The following is a 15722-nucleotide window of genomic DNA, read 5'->3' as shown; positions in this document are numbered from 1 at the left end:
TAACTGATCACCATTTTGGGGGTTAGAAACAAATTTCATTCTGGGTCAGATTAGCAGACACCCTTGGAGGTTTTTTTTGCTTTCCTCTGCAGCATGAGGCATGGGTCACTTGCTGGTTTGAACTAGAGTAAATGGTGAATTCTGTGTAACTTGAAGTTTTTAAATCATGATTTGAGGACTTCAGTAACTCAGCCAGAGGTTATGGGTCTATTACAGGATTGGCCTATTACGAGATTCTGTGGCCTGCAATGTGCAGGTCAGACTAGATGACCATGATGGTCCATTCTGGCCTTAAAGTCTATGAGGGCATAATGAAGTGGGAAATCCAATCTCATATATGGGTGTGGTCTGGGGGTAAATGTCTCTCTGTTTATCTGATCTTGCTAATGCATTCCCCCAGCTCAAAGGGAGATTTATCAGTTAGAAACTCAAGCTGTCTTGTTCAACTCAGATGTGGCCAGAAGGGGTCGTTGTGGCAAAGTGAGGAGAGTGTGTGGTTGACCCTGGAAGCAGAAATGTGAGGTTTTGTAAATCCATTCATGTTCCCTATGTGCTTATTGTTAAAGCTGTGTTCAAATGTGTGCAGTACTGATTTATATATGCTTGTGTTCCCACCTCAGCAATAGACTAATCAACATTCTCTGTGTCTCTCTCTCTCTCTCTCTTGCTTTCCTCCCTCTCCCCGTCAACAATTCTGCTTCAGGACCAGCTGCTCTTCTGTGATGACTGCGACCGTGGCTATCACATGTATTGTTTAAACCCACCAGTGTCTGAACCTCCAGAAGGTAACATGTTCTGGAAGTCTACATCGAGAGCCACAGCAGGGCCCATGGGGAGGAGGGAGGAAATTCAGAAGGTGGTCTTGGGCAAGGTGGGTGAAGGAATTGGGAACCAGATTTAGAGCAATGAGGCAGAGGCAAAATGTCAGGTAGCTTTGTAGTGCACATCTGATTGCTGACAGTTGGCTACCAGGGAGGCAGATCAAGGACCTAGTCCTGAAGGAAAACAAGAGACCATTTGGAAGGGCTGGAGATTCTGTACTGGGGAAAGCCTGAGCTAGAAGTCTCCTGTCTAGTGGGGATGAGGGCTGATAAAGTGGGTCTGGGCCCTGTTTAACATTAATCTACCTCTCAAATATGGGGAGTTTACAATACTCCATGTTGGAGAATGTTGGGAGTAGGCTGTCCTAAAGTGAAAGGCTGTGCCAGCCACACTGAGGAAGGCTTGCAAGGATGCATCCGAAAAAGTGGGTATTCACCCACAAAAGTTCATGCTCCTATACGTCTGTTAGTATATAAGATGCCACAGTCTCTTTGCTGCTTTTACAGATCCAGACTGACACGGCTACCCCTTTGATACTTGGATGCAAGAGTTATTCTTCAGCTGTGCTACAGTTCAGGGATGCCTTGTTGGTGAAGTACAACTCAACCAATTACATCAAATATTTTATTGACCATCTGCCACAGGAGCAGAAGGACCAATTTCAAGCCTTTATTTCAGAAGAAGAGACAATTGCAAGCCTTACTCAGTGTGGCTGGCACAGCCTTTCACTTTATGTCTTCAGTTATATTTATGTGTCGAGGTTCATGGCTGCAATCCTCTGGTCTTCCTAGAGAAGTGTAGAATACATTAGAAGATCTTCCCTTGGAAGGGCCCAAGCCCTTCAGCAATCAGACAGATGAGTCCCTGAACTCTCACAAAGACCCTGCAATCCTTGGGCATTTACATCCCTGCAACAACAACAACAAAAATATAACAAGTCACAGACAGTCCAACAGTCTCGTCCAGTTCAGTATTTCACCTTCCACAAGCAGTATTCTATTGCTGCCTCCTAGTCACCAACTTCATCCAAGTGGCCATTTTGGCCTATTGGTTGACAGTCATGAATCACCACGCTGTATGAATCCTACGCTGTAACATTCTGTCCTCCATCCATTTATGGGGATTCTCTCTCCCATTTCACACCTTCCTGGGAGCTCATCAAACAGATGGATATTGGAAATAATTTCATTAGGATACACCACCCCATTCAACTCCTTCCCCCTTCTCCCTATCCCTTTTCAAAAACCCTTCTCATCAGGGTCTCTTGAAGCAGGAAGCTCAATCCCTCCTGTTACTGGTGGAATTGAATTGGTTCCTCTCAAATTCAACAGAAGAAGGTTTTACATTTTTGCATTCATCTTCCACAAGGATTCATCTACCACAAGGATCATCCTCATAGATGCATCCATGCGAGGTTGGGGAGCTCACTTTCAGGACTCCACAGCACAGGGCAAATGGGCCCACAGGAATTGTTGCTCTACATCAACGTTATTGAGCTCAGGGCAGTCCAATGTGTATCCCTTCACTTCCTACTCAGGATCCAGGGTCACTCCGTAAGAGGCATGACAGACAACCGAGCGATGATATACTACGTCAACCACCAAGGAGGCGCAACATCCCAATCTTTATGTGCAGAGGAAATAAAGCTCTGGAACTGGTGTCTCACCCACCAAATTGACATCTCAGCCCATCTACCGGGTCTGCAGAACACCTTTGCAGACACTCTGAGCAGACATTTGTGCCAGGATCACAAATAAGAACTGAGCAATACTGTCTTTCGGAAGATCTTTCTCACCTGGGATTCTTCAGCGATAGACCTCTTCGTGACTCCAATACAAAATGCCATCTCCTCTTCCTTAGGGGAGGATTTGGTCACAACTCCCTGGAAGATTCCTTCTTCAGCCCTTAGCCTCGGGTTCTGCTATACATTTATCAACACCATTGCTCCTCAGAGTCCTGAATAGGCTGAAACAGCAGAAAGCAGTGGTTATTCTTTTAGCTCCAAAATGGTTGAGACAAATATAGTTCCCACCCCAATCTCACTGTATTACACCTCTGGGCTTTGATCCTCGATGGCTCTTGGGCCTAGAACAGGATTGTTCTCTTGAGCTGCAGTCTGTGCTGCTGAATAGTAGGAAGCCTGTCCTGAGGAAAACCTACTGTGAGGGGCCAGACCGTTTCGGACCAGCTGCTGACCTGCACCCTGACTAACTTCACTGCAACCAATGAGCCCAGCTTCACTGCCTTGGAACTGACACAGTAGCCACAGCTCCTCATTGGCAGCTGGTTTAGCAGCTCTGCTTATAAAACTGGCCTCCCAGCAGATCAGCAGCTGCTAAATGCATATCATATCTGCAACTGTGCTTGCCTTGTTCCAGTCCCTGCTCCTGCTTTTGCTCCAGCCCATTCTCCATTAGCTTTGGCTTTGATCCCCGGCTCTGTCCCTGGCCTATAACTCTAGTTTACCCTCTAGCTCTGGCATTCAACTTCTGTCCTGGTACTGACCTTGGTTCGTTTCTGGTCTCTGCCCGCCCTGGACCCAGGGTTAAACAGTAGGCTGAACTGTCATTTCTGACTTTGGTGAACAGCTGTCATTCTCCATCTCTGAGTCTTACCTCTCTATCATACATGACTACCTATTAAATTGAAAAAAAAAAGTAGGCTTATCATTCAGCTTTATTAAAGTTCACCTGGCTGCCATTACAGCCTTTCACCAGCCAGTTGAAGGGGTGTCACTTTTTGTGCAACCTGCCACTACAAGATTCCTGAAGGGATTGGCCAACCTCTTTCCTCACATAGGACAGTCTACTCCACTTTGGAACCTTAATTTAGTTCTCAATGCCTTGAGAAACCCCCTTTGAACATATGGGGAGTTATTCCCTGCTGCAAAAACCTGCATTCCTCATAGCCATTGCTTCAGCCAGAAGAATAAGTGAATTGGGAGCTCTTATGACTGATCTACCATGTACTGTGTTCTACCGAGGCCAGGTGACTTTGTCCTCATGCTTGCTTCTTATCTGAAGTCTCATCAGACTTTCACATCAACCAGGACATTCAGCTACTGCTCTTTTTTACCCCAAACCTCATGCTTCAAGGGAAGAGATCAGTCTCAAAACTTTAGATGTGAAAAGAGCCCTTGCTTTCTATCTCAACAAGACTAAACCCTTCAAATCCTCTCCTAGACTTGTTGTCTCCATTTCAGAGAGAATGAAAGGAGCTCCTCTTTTCACCCAAAGACTATCTAAATGGGTCTTAGGATGTATCTTAGCATGTTACGAAGCTTTTGGGGTACACCATCTATGTTGGGAACTGCTCATTCCACTAGGGTGAAATCCACCTCTATAACCCCACTTAAGAACATATCATTCCAGACATTTGCAAAGCTGCCATCTGGTCATTGGTGCACACCTTTTCCCAGCATTATGTTGTCATTCACACCTCTAGATCAGCTGCAGCCTTTGGTGAGGCTGTGCGCCAAAGTGTTCTGAACTTGTCTGCTCAGTACCCTTCTCCGTACCTGAGGTACTGTTTGAGAGTTACCTAACATGGAGCCCCCATAGGAACAATAACTTGAAGAAGGAGAGGTTTCTTACCTGTACAGTAACTGGAGTTCTTTGAAATATTATGTCCCTAGGGGTACTCCACTCTGCCCTCCCTTTCCTCTCTGCTTCAGAGTCCTTGCCTTTGAACTTTGGGGTTGAGAAGAAACTGGAGCAATGGCAGGTCTGCCCCTCCCTATATATTCTCCATCTGGAGCATGAAGATGTGTGGGTGCAGGCACAGACCCATGGATGCTGTTGCTGAAAAATCTCTGATGAAAGGTGCATGGGTGCGCATGCACACACATGGTGCACCCATAGGGTCAAAACATCTTGAAGAACTCCAGATACTGTAGAGTTAAGGAATCTCTCCTTTTCTTCCCCAGCAGAGTTTATAAATGCCCTAATTAGAGATGGTCTTATGGTTTAGGCCTGTCTCTAATGTTTTATGGGAATGGTTTTGTTTTTATTAATCCACATACAATGTCATTAAACATGGAGTTATAATGGCCAGTGAGACTCCATCTTCTTGTTGTGTTCAGGCAGCATGTGCAGTGCCTCCTTGACATATTTAGACTAGCCAAAAACTATTTAGGGTAGTTTTCAGTGCTGTTCAGACCATCTGTACCTTGGAAAGGGAGACATTTTCAGATCTGTATTATATTCAGTACATAGTTATGTCCTTGGAAGAAATTGCACTTGAAAGTGTTTCTGTTGGTTCTGATTTGTTAGTTGGTTTTGGAACATAAGAACTGGCCCATTGATCTACTAGTTCTTGAGGTTGGTGGGCTTCCAATTAAAATCAATAGAGCCCAATAGAAACTGACAGAGGCCTACAGAATGATTCTAATGGAGTGTATTGGAATGTCTAACAGGGCTGAGACAAGAATAATTATGAATCAACTATGTAGCCATGATGTGTAAGACCACAGGAGTTTTATGTTTTTTAAATTTTGCTAAAGAGGAAACCAAACTGACAGGGAGAAACTTTTTGGAAATTGAATAGCCAGGATTTCTGTTTAATTGGGAAGTGCCGGGATTAAGTTATCAAATGACAAAAAGTATTGTGAGGCTGCACATCACAACTGACCAGTAACTTCTGGGGTTAGTCTGACTCTAAGTGAACAACACCAGCAGGAAAGGAGCAATGCTGTACTTGCTTCAGAAATACATTGGAAATTCCAGTTGGGGCAGATACCTTCAGTCCCGTTGAAACCATCCCTAGCATACAGTCTCAGTATTCAGAGTTAATACTGTGCATGTGAGATTGATTGATTTTTCATTGATTTACAGGGAGCTGGAGTTGTCATTTGTGCCGGGAACTACTCAGAGAGAGAGCATCAGCTTTTGGCTTTCAAGCCTAAGGAGCTCCAGGGATCAAGATGCAATTTGCTTCTGGAGTTGTGGTACCAGCGCACAGTTCCCATCCAGAACACAGACACACACATGCGCGCACACACACACACAAACACATCGAAGAGAATGGACACTCAAGTATAAGAAGAGATAACAATGGTATTTATTGTCAAAGAGTAAGATTTCACTAATATAGTAACTCCTGGGTTCTACTAGAAGAAACATGTTCTCCTTTTAATTCTCCAAATGGAATCTCTTCACTGCTGTGCATGGTTGATGCTGTATTGTAATAGGCTCACATGCACTATGTTAAGGGGGAAATTGTTATACTGATACCAAGGAGTCAATTTTGTGTGGCCTTGTGCTTTTTTGTTTGATCTTCTTTGTAAAGAAAGAAATAGCAACATAGTTCCCAAAGCACTACTGATGATATGCTTTGGTTGGGATGTTGGGAATTGTTACTCCTCACAGGCTTGACTGAAAACCACTTTACTGCAACACTGTGTAGATCTAGAGAGGCTTTAAAGGTTGTGGTAGCTCCGTTCTTCCTGAGTCGTGAATAACACGAGCATAGTGCCACTGAGACAGGAACTGATCTAAAATTCCTTGGGTGACAGTTTCTTTGCTGAATCATCAAACCCTTTGATTTTACTGATATTAGATATTTGATTTTACTGTAAATGAAAGAAGAATGGAATATATATATAGACTCAGAGACACCTACTCCACCCCTTCCAGCTTTTTTTAATGTTCAGGGAGACCATCTTAAAGTGGCGCTGTTATATAGTTCAGATCCAAAAGCCTGTTTTTTATTTAAAAAGAGGTGAGGAGTAATGGTTTACAGAACCTGAAAAGAAAGATTGTCATGGTGGTTTTAAAATTTAAATAAAAATAGCTTTCCTTTATTTAAACAGTCCCCTGCTGTGTAGCACATCCAAACAAAACAGCATTGAGCTCATGTATCAGAACCAGGAAGCGTCACTGTAATTCACTGTCCAAACTAAGTGAAATGGAGAAAAGTGAACAACAAGAAAACAAAAGCATCAATGGAGAATAAGTGGTTTTTTTTTAAATCTTCTTCATTTCAGTAATCTAAGGGGATCAAACACGTAAGGACTATTTTTAAAAAATATAATTTTTAAGGTTGCAAATATGCTACTCCTGATTCTACCAAGTATACAAGAATTGTCCTATCTTGGGTGTGATATAAAATATGTTTATAAACATATTTAAAAGCTTGCATGAGAGGAGGAATGTAATATAGGTTGATGAATCCCAAGCAGCATGAGTGACTCAGGATGCCTATGCAAGGTGGTAAGGACACTAAGATTGCATTTGGGATATACATATTAATTAAAGCCTCTCTGCAAAATTATTCACCCTGAGGATTTAAATTGACATTGTCAAAATAAATGTAATTTAGTTTAAAAAAGGTCCTTCCCTGTGTTACTAATAACACCTCAGACTATTAAATTTAAATGAACTGTATAAATTTAATTTACTTTTAATTTTTTATGTGGTTTGTTTAGCTTTTTCTCTTCTTTCAGCTTGAACACAGAAACCAGTCTGGTCAGTTTCTCAGTCTTGTTCTCGTGAACTCACACACAGTGCAGTTGTGTGTGAGTTCACAAAACTGCTCTAGAATTGTTTCAATCCCACAAAAACTGTTTTCTTTAAATTCCAAGGTGGTTCCTGAGCACTTTATTTCTAGCCCTATTGCACCAAATCTACCCCTCGTGCAGCTCTATTTTCTTCCCCTGGGATTAATTTCATCCATTAGTAGGGGACAATGCCCAAATTTAGCATCCCCAAACTACTAGATAGTGTCAGTTGAAAGGTGTGCAAAAATCGTCTCTCTGTATCATGCATTGGGAGGGAAAGATAGGATTTCTACTACAGGCCTACATTATACAATCCTAGACCATCAAATAGGATTTGTGTCCACACAGCTACAATAAGATGATTTACATACTGTTTAAACAAAACTATTTTAAAACTTTAAATGACCAACTTTCTTTCAACCTCATCGGGCAACATGCTGAAGCACTTCAAATTATTCATCCCCATTGTCTCATCCAAATCTCTGAGCGGCCATCGCCTTTCTTTTCAGCTCCCTCCCATCTGTTAGAATCCCCTTAGGAAGAGCTAAGGGAGTCTGTCACATTTCCTCAACGCTCCCATGCACGTTGCCTTCTTAGCTTCCCCTGGCAGATATTCTGGATCCAAAACTAGAGACTGAGTAGGATACAAGACGCTAGAGATGCCCAAACCTTTTGGTGCAGAAAGCTGCACTGGCAGCTTGCGAGGAGCTGGATGGCCACAGCTTATTTGCACACATATTTGCATACATTTGTTAATCAAAATAAATTGCCATGACTTTCATATTTGCCTGTTGTTTCAGTTAAACCCTTATGAAAACTTACAAGGGTTTAGCTGTGTCATTTCCACCCTGCACTTTCAGGAGACTGCAGCAGCGGCTCATATACTCCAGGAGCCTCAGTTGGTCTATCAGCTGTACCTGTGTCCCTCTACTCAAAGCATTAAGAAGAACTGATTGTTTTACAGCCTCTGTATCCCATATCCAATCTACCAAGGCAGAGTTAGTTAGCTACAGTCCAGAATCCAAATGTATGAGTTCAAATTAATAGTAACTTTCTTGTCATGGTCCAGTTACATATCATTCATTCAGGCTTTACTCTCACATGTCTATGTGCACAGACAGTTCCAGTTAACTTCTAGCAGCCTGATAGATCCAAAGCTTTCACCTCTCTGACATTAAGATGTTCCTGCAACTTATATCTCCCTGATTCACAGCCTTATTCTTAGGCAACAGGCAGGTACATTCCACTCAGTAATAATTCTTAGCATGTACATAGAGCTGGACAACTTCAAAGGGCTTTAAAACATTAATTATTGAATCTAAAGGGATCGCTCAGTGGTTTGAGCATTGGCCTGCTAAACCCAGGGTTGTGAGTTCAATCCTTGAGGGGGCCACTTAGGGATCTGGGACAAAATCAGTACTTGGTCCTGCTAGTGAAGGCAGCGGGCTGGACTTGATGACCTTTCAAGGTCCCTTCCAGTTCTAGGAGATGGGATGGGATACACAATACCCATTATGTAAATAGTACTGTACCCATTTTACAGAGGCACAGAAAAATTATACCATGTCTTGCCCATAGTCATACAATGAAAAAGTGGGGAATAGAACTCATGAACCCAGTCAGCTTTTTTAACCATTGGACACATTTCCTTACATGTTTGCTGTACACTTAATTAAAGGAACAATCCACAATAAGGCAATTTTCGAAACCCAGCATAATCATGACATTCTCATAGGCGAACTAGGGAAATGTGGTCTAGAGTAAATAACTATAAAGTGGGTGCACAACTGTCTGAAAGACAGTAATCAAAGAGTAGTTATCAATGTTCGCTGTCAAACTGGGGGAGGGGTATATCTAGTGGTGTTCTGTCCTGAGTCCGGTACTACTCAATATTTTCATTAATGTCTGAGATAATGTATTGGAGAAAATCTTGTAAAGTCTATGGATGACACCAAGCTGGGAGGGGTTGCAAGCACTTTGGAGGACAGGATTAAAATTTAAAATGACCTTGACAAATTAAAGAATTGGTCTGAAATCAACAAGAGAAAATTCAGTTAAGACAAGTGCAAAGTACTTCACTTACGCAGGAAAAATCAAATGTGCAACTACAAAATGGGGAATAACTGGCTAGGTGGAAGTACTGCTGAAAAGGATCTGGGGATTATAGTGGATAACAAATGAAATATGAGTCAATGTGATGTAGTTGCTAAAAAGGTTAATATCATTCTGGGATGTATTAACAGGTGCCTTGTATGTAAGACACAGGAGGTAATTGTCCTGCTCTATTAAGCAATGGTAAGACTTCAGCTGGAGTATTGTGTCTAGTGCTGGGTGCTACAGTTTAGGAATGATGTTGAAAAATTGGAGAGAGTTCAGAGTAGAGCAACAAAAATGATAAAAGGGTTAGAAAACCTGTGAGGGAAGGTTAAAAAAAAACAACTGGGCATGTTTAGACTTCAAAAAAGAATAACAGTCTTCAAATATGTTAAGGGCTGTTATAAAGAGGACTGTGATCAACTGTTCTCTTTGTCCACTGAATATAGGAAAAGAAGTAATGGGCTTGATCTGTTGCAAGGCAGATTTAGGTTAGATATTAGGAAAACCTTTCTGATTATACGAGTATTTAAGTTGTGGAACAAGTTCCAAGGGAGTGGTGTGGAATCCTCATCACTAGAAGTTTCTAAGAACAGGTTAGACAAATACCTGTCAAGGATGGTCTGGTTTTACTTGGTCCTGCCTCAGCGCAGGGGGATGGACTTGATGACCTGTTGAGGTCGCTTCCAGCTTTACATTTCTGTGATTTGATGATTCTAAGCTCTAGTGTAAGGGAAAAACCTTTTGGGGACTCTGTCGTCATGCTTCCCTCTCTTTTTTCATGGCAGGAAGTAACATTTTGCAAATTGAATAAATATCCATTCAAAGTTGAACAATTTTCACCATTTGTATTTGTTTCTTGGGAATGTTGTTCTTAGAGGCTTTTAAAAAACTAAATCGGTACATTAACAACTAAACGGTTGTGATTACAGTAAATGGGTATTTTCATTGGCTCTGGCACAGCTGTGTGAGTTGTTAGCGGCACTTGATGTGAACCAAATACTGAGGGTTAGACTAGGCTAAAAAGGTGTTTTAAAACTGCTAGTGAATACATGTGAACTGACATTTTTAAAAACTCCAGTATACAGTATTTTAATGCAGACTGGCGCAAACTACCAAGGGAAATGGTGGATTGTCCATCTCTTGAAGTTCTCAAATCAAGACTGGATGCCTTGTTAGGTGATGTGCTTTAGTCAAACAAAATTATAGTCAAACAGTTAGTCAAACACAGGAGTAACTGGGTGAAATTCTGACCTACTGGAGGTCAGATTAGATCAGCAATTCTCAACTGGGGTCCGGGGCGCCGTGGGGGGTTGCAAGCAGGTTTCAGTGGGTCTGCTGAGCAGGGCCAGCATTAGACTCACTGGAGCCCAGGGCAGAATGCTGAAGCCCTGCTGCATAGGGCTGAAGCATGGGACCCTGAGCCTTGCCACCCAAAGTTGAAACCGAAGCCTGAGCAGCTTAGCTTTGCGGGGCCCCCTATGTTGTGGGGCCCCGGACAATTGCCCTGCTTGCTACCCCCTAACCTCAGCCCTTGCTTTTATATGCAGAAAAACAGTTGTTGTGGCACGGGGGGTGGGGGGGAATTGGAGTTTTTATAGCATGCGGTGGGGTCCTTAGAAAGAAAAAGATTGAGAATCCCTGTATTAAATCATCTAATGGTCCCTTCTGGCTTAAACTCTAAGGAGCTATTGAAACACACATTAGCTGATTGAGGTGACGTGAAAATACAGCTCCTCTCTGTACCAGGGCCCTGAAATGTGTTTCATTAAAACATATTTGATCACACATTTAAACCCACCCTCCCCCTCTTTTATCCTATTTTAGACGAGCCCTTAAAGTGCAGTTATGGGAAATGATTCACCTGTGTTGGGACAGTGAGTTGCAAACTGCTTCCTGTGTGCCCATGGGAGCAATTGCATTGAAAGAGGCAGCCTAGCACTTCAGCTGTCCTACCCCAGGGATTCTTCCAGAGAGGAGCAACTATCAACTCAGCTACATTGGGTGAGGCTGCCCAGGAGATGGGTTGAATCCCCCAGACAGCTTGGTCCTGGCCCTTCCATTTTCTTGGCTGTACTGACTGGATCCTGGTCCCACACTGGAATGGATGGGAGCAAACAGTGTTGCTGCCAGTTTGCAGCACCGCTCCTGGTAACCACTAATTAAGTGAATCAGGCGCATAGTCAGAAAAGGTGACTGTATCTAAGCAGTACCAACCCATGCAACAGATCTCTTCCCTATGTATGTCTGAGTCAGATGTACTTATTTTACTATCACAAGCAAACACTCCCCTTTAGCCCTTCAGAGCTAATACAGCTTTGGAAACATAAATTAGATCCTATTCTCCCTCAGGGAGCATCAATAAAATTGTCAGTAGCTTGATTTTGAGATCCAAGATTGAGTTTGCAGCATTGATAGTAAAACCACGACTTGGCTTTTAAATGAATCACATTTGATGCAGAAGCAAAGAGAGAAAACTAAATATGGGATTCTCCAATTACATAGTCCTGTGTCTGACTAGAAACACACTTCACTCTGCTTGGGGGGAAGTTTCTATTACTATCCTGTGCTGGAAAGAGGTGTCAAAGAATCGCGTAGTATTAGTTTGGATTTCACAGTGACTGCTCCATGAGAGCCTTAATATTGTGTAGTTTGGTGGTTGGTTTGGGTTGGGGTTTTGTTTTTGTTTTGTTTTTTTGTGATCATGGCGCATTTAACCTTTAGTTCTTCCCCTTTAGTGCAGGGCCTGAAAATAATTAACAGTTTCTAAAAAAGAAAATGAGGTGCTGCATTTTTCCCCTTCCCTCTCACAAAGAAAGGAATATTTGCATTCTTGACCAACAGCCTAAAGTGATTTTATTGTGCTACTAAAGGTGAGTTACTCTTTATTATACCTACCATTTTGCTCACCTCAGAGTTAACAGAATTTTGTACTTTCATAGCACCTTGCATCTGAGGCACTCAAAGAGCTTTACAAACAGTAAATTTTACCTCATGCCACCCAAAGGGCTTTTTCAAAAGCACCTGCTAATTTTAAGTATCTCAATTTTTAGGTTCCCCAACCTGAGATTGTGCACTGTTGAGCACAACTCCAGTTGAATATAACCATATGCTAACACAGCTATCGGCATTAGTCAGGGGTGGAGGGTGTCCATTTTCTAGCATGTGTTTTATTGCTAGTGTGGTTGGGGCAGCACTGTCCTATGACTGTGTTAGAAAATAATGGTTTAGCTCAGGTCTTGAGACTGGAAAGCCACTGTTAAACTGCATTCATATGAAGCAAACATTACTCCCTGTGGCTTTTAAATTGCTATTCCCAAACTTCTCTTCTGCACTCGGAAAGGGGTTTATTACACTCTGACTCAAAAAGAGAATTTCCTACGCAGCATATTAGGTGTGGGGCTGTTGTGTTTTCTCCTTATCTGCTGTCTGTTTTTTTGAAAGGGGTCATACAGGAGGAGAAAAAAGGATGAGTGTGGAAAGAAATATTAATTAAGGCTGTCACTGCTGCAAGGCTAGTGTACCTTGTGCACAATGATATCCCAGGGGATTATTTTCTTCAGTGCAGCTGTTTAATTCAAAGCTCTTGCATCAAAGTAGTTTTCTTAGGCTTGGTCTACACTTAAAATTTAGATCAACATAGCAACGGCTCTCAGGGGTGTGTAAAATCCACACCTCTGAGTGCTGTAGCTATGCTGACCTAACCCCCAGTGTAGGCACAGCTAAGAATGCTTTCATCAACCTAGCTACCATCACTTGGGGAGGTGGAGTTCCTACAGCGATGGAAAAACCTCTTCCATCAGTGTAGGCTATGTCTACACTACAGGGGTTATGCCAGCATAGCTGCAGCATTGTAGCTATGCTGCTATAGTGTAGACATGGCCATAGAAACAACTAAAACAAGGGATTGTAGGAAAGTATTCCAAACCCCATGGAACAATAGGAATCATTTAAAGTGGTACATGAGGGTAGAACTAGTAGTAACAGGAAGACAAATAAGAAAGGGAAAATTTAGATTAACAGAAACATCTCCTTCAGCAAGATTTATCTATCCAATATATCTATGACTAAACACTGACATTTGTTAATCTAAGAAATAGTCCTCCAAGGGAAAAGTGAAAGAAGCAGCATTGCTTCAGTTCAGATATTAAAAACTAGTCTGGATAAAGCAATGGAGAATAACACAATCTGGAACAAATCTGCAGCAGGCCCTGGGAATAGACTGTGTAAAGCCAAAGGAGGACAAGATTTCAAGATGCAGAGGATGGACAATTATATCTAAGGCAGCCAATAGGCTGAGGAGGATGAAATATTCACCCTGAAATTTAGCAAGGAAGAGGTTGTCAGAGACTCTGCTGAAAGCAGTTTCAGTGGAGTGTAGAAAGTGGAAGCCAGATTGGAGAGGCTTGCATTGTTAGCTTGTGATCCCCCTGTCCGTCTGTTGTGTGCACCTGTTGTCTCTCATTGTAGACTCGGAATGTAAGCCCTGCGGTGCAGGGACCTCCTTTTGTTATAAATTTGTACAATGCTTAGCACAGTGAGTCAGGGCCTCTAAGTTGCTACCGCATTACAAATAAATAACGTGTCTTTCCCATCTCCAATTCCACGAGACTCTGTTCAAACTGTTGTTGAGACTGTTGCACAAAACCTCTAATCCGGCAGGAGCCAAATTTGGGATCTGAATGGAGGGGAAGAGCTGAAGCAATGGAGAAGGGGCAGCACTAACCTAGTTCATGATAAACCTCTCCAAAGATGTCATTGCTAACATCAGACCAGTTCATAGTTTAATGTCTTAATGTTTTAGGACAGGGAAAGCTGAGTTTGGGCTTATTTTATTTCACCCAATCCCAGGACTGAATCTGTGGCATTCTCTCTCTCACACACTTGCACCTCCTCATGCCCACCATGTCCTTTGTGTTTTCCTGATATGAACCCTATGCGCCAGCAACCTATGCTAGATATGGTTCTTAACTCCCCTGCTACTGCCAGGGTCCACAATAATTGCAGGAAATGTAATGTACTCTATACAAGCTCTGCCCCCAGTTCAAAACCACAGTGTCTCTACTAAAATGACCAGCAGTGAAATAATTAACAATATGTAAATTTTAATTGTCATCTTTGGACTTCAGCATTAACAAGCAATAGAACTAAATGGGGTAAGTTCTGCCTCTCAGAACTATTGTTTCTGTCTGCCTGTGTGCAGGCTTAGGAAGTAAACTCTGCTTTAAGTTACTTGGGAGGTTTTCTTCATAGCCAGAAGGGATATAATTTTTGTTGTGGTCCATTGGAATCAGGAAATCTCATTGCTATTCCCAGTTCCCAATCTCTCTGTCTCAGTTTCCCCATATATAAAGTGGGGATAGTAATTCTAACCCATCTTTGTACAGAGCTTTGAGATCTGTGGATGAAAATCACTGGATAAGTACTAAGTACTATTATTTACTATTGTGAAACCAGGTCACAGCTGAAGATGGAGAAGAATTCTCTTCTAGTTATCCACTACACTGTTCCCTCCTACCCCATGAAAACCCTGGCAGCCTCAGGTCAGTGATACTGCACACACAGATGAGATTCAGGTGACATTTCAGAGGTCTCATGCTGAACAGTCAAGGCCCTGCAAAGGAAATGAAAAGCTCTTGCTGATTGGCTGTGTTTCCTCATTCTGGTCAGAGAAGGGCAGGAGCTGGGACTGGCAGGCAGCCAAATCCGTCTTCAGTGGAGATATAATTACTAATAATGACCTCCAGCCCAGGCAGCTAGTTAAGTGGCTTTTCAGGGCAGGCACCAACCCCAGTCTGGTTTATATGATATAAACTCAATTTTGTTGGAGGGGAAGGGAGCTAATGTCCTTCAGAGCAGGAGGTCTTTCTGGTCCCAAGGGAACTCTCCCAGCAGCAACATCAGCCCCCAAATACCTCACTGTCATGATTACCATAACAACGCACTCTCAGTCTGCAGCATCATTATTAGCACTGGTACCTTCAATTAGAGCCAGAATGTGAAACCTTTACTCTCACTGATGACCTGTTATGTAGTAAGACACTACTTAGCATAAGCAAGAGTGGCAGAATCTCGCCCATAGTGTTAACCCAGGGATAAACTAAAAGAAGAATGATTGGAAGCTGCCAGCTGGTGCCCTAAGACCATGGAGGAATGTGTGCGCACTTAAGTAAGGAGAGCTGGCAATCTATGAGAGCATAATCTGCATGGACTGGTGGTTAAAGTACAGGGTTTGGTGGCCGGGGAGCTGAGTTCTGTTCCCAACTCTGCTGCTGAATTGCTGTCTGATCTTTGGCAAGTCATGTAATTT

The 15722-nt window shown here is 42.5% G+C and overlaps 1 protein-coding gene across 6 annotated transcripts in view; it reads left to right on the top strand.

Annotated features, from left to right (window-relative positions):
* Window positions 1-15365, top strand: part of DPF3 (double PHD fingers 3) — a 215570-nt gene extending 200205 nt beyond the window's left edge. For 5 of the 6 annotated variants that reach the window (XM_005284599.4, XM_065595311.1, XM_008169888.4 and 2 more), the window contains 2 exons: window positions 704-785; window positions 5655-15365. In XM_005284599.4, coding sequence (XP_005284656.1) covers window positions 704-785; window positions 5655-5725 — 153 coding nt within the window. In that variant the 3' untranslated portion in view covers window positions 5726-15365. The remainder of the gene's footprint in view (window positions 1-703; window positions 786-5654) is intronic. The other variant, XR_010601049.1, reaches the window with a different exon arrangement.
* Window positions 15366-15722: the final 357 nt, after the last annotated feature.

This window comes from Chrysemys picta, chromosome 4 (genome assembly GCF_011386835.1).
Source record: "Chrysemys picta bellii isolate R12L10 chromosome 4, ASM1138683v2, whole genome shotgun sequence".
Taxonomy (NCBI): domain Eukaryota; kingdom Metazoa; phylum Chordata; order Testudines; family Emydidae; genus Chrysemys; species Chrysemys picta.
This window is presented reverse-complemented; position numbering and strand designations above follow the sequence as displayed.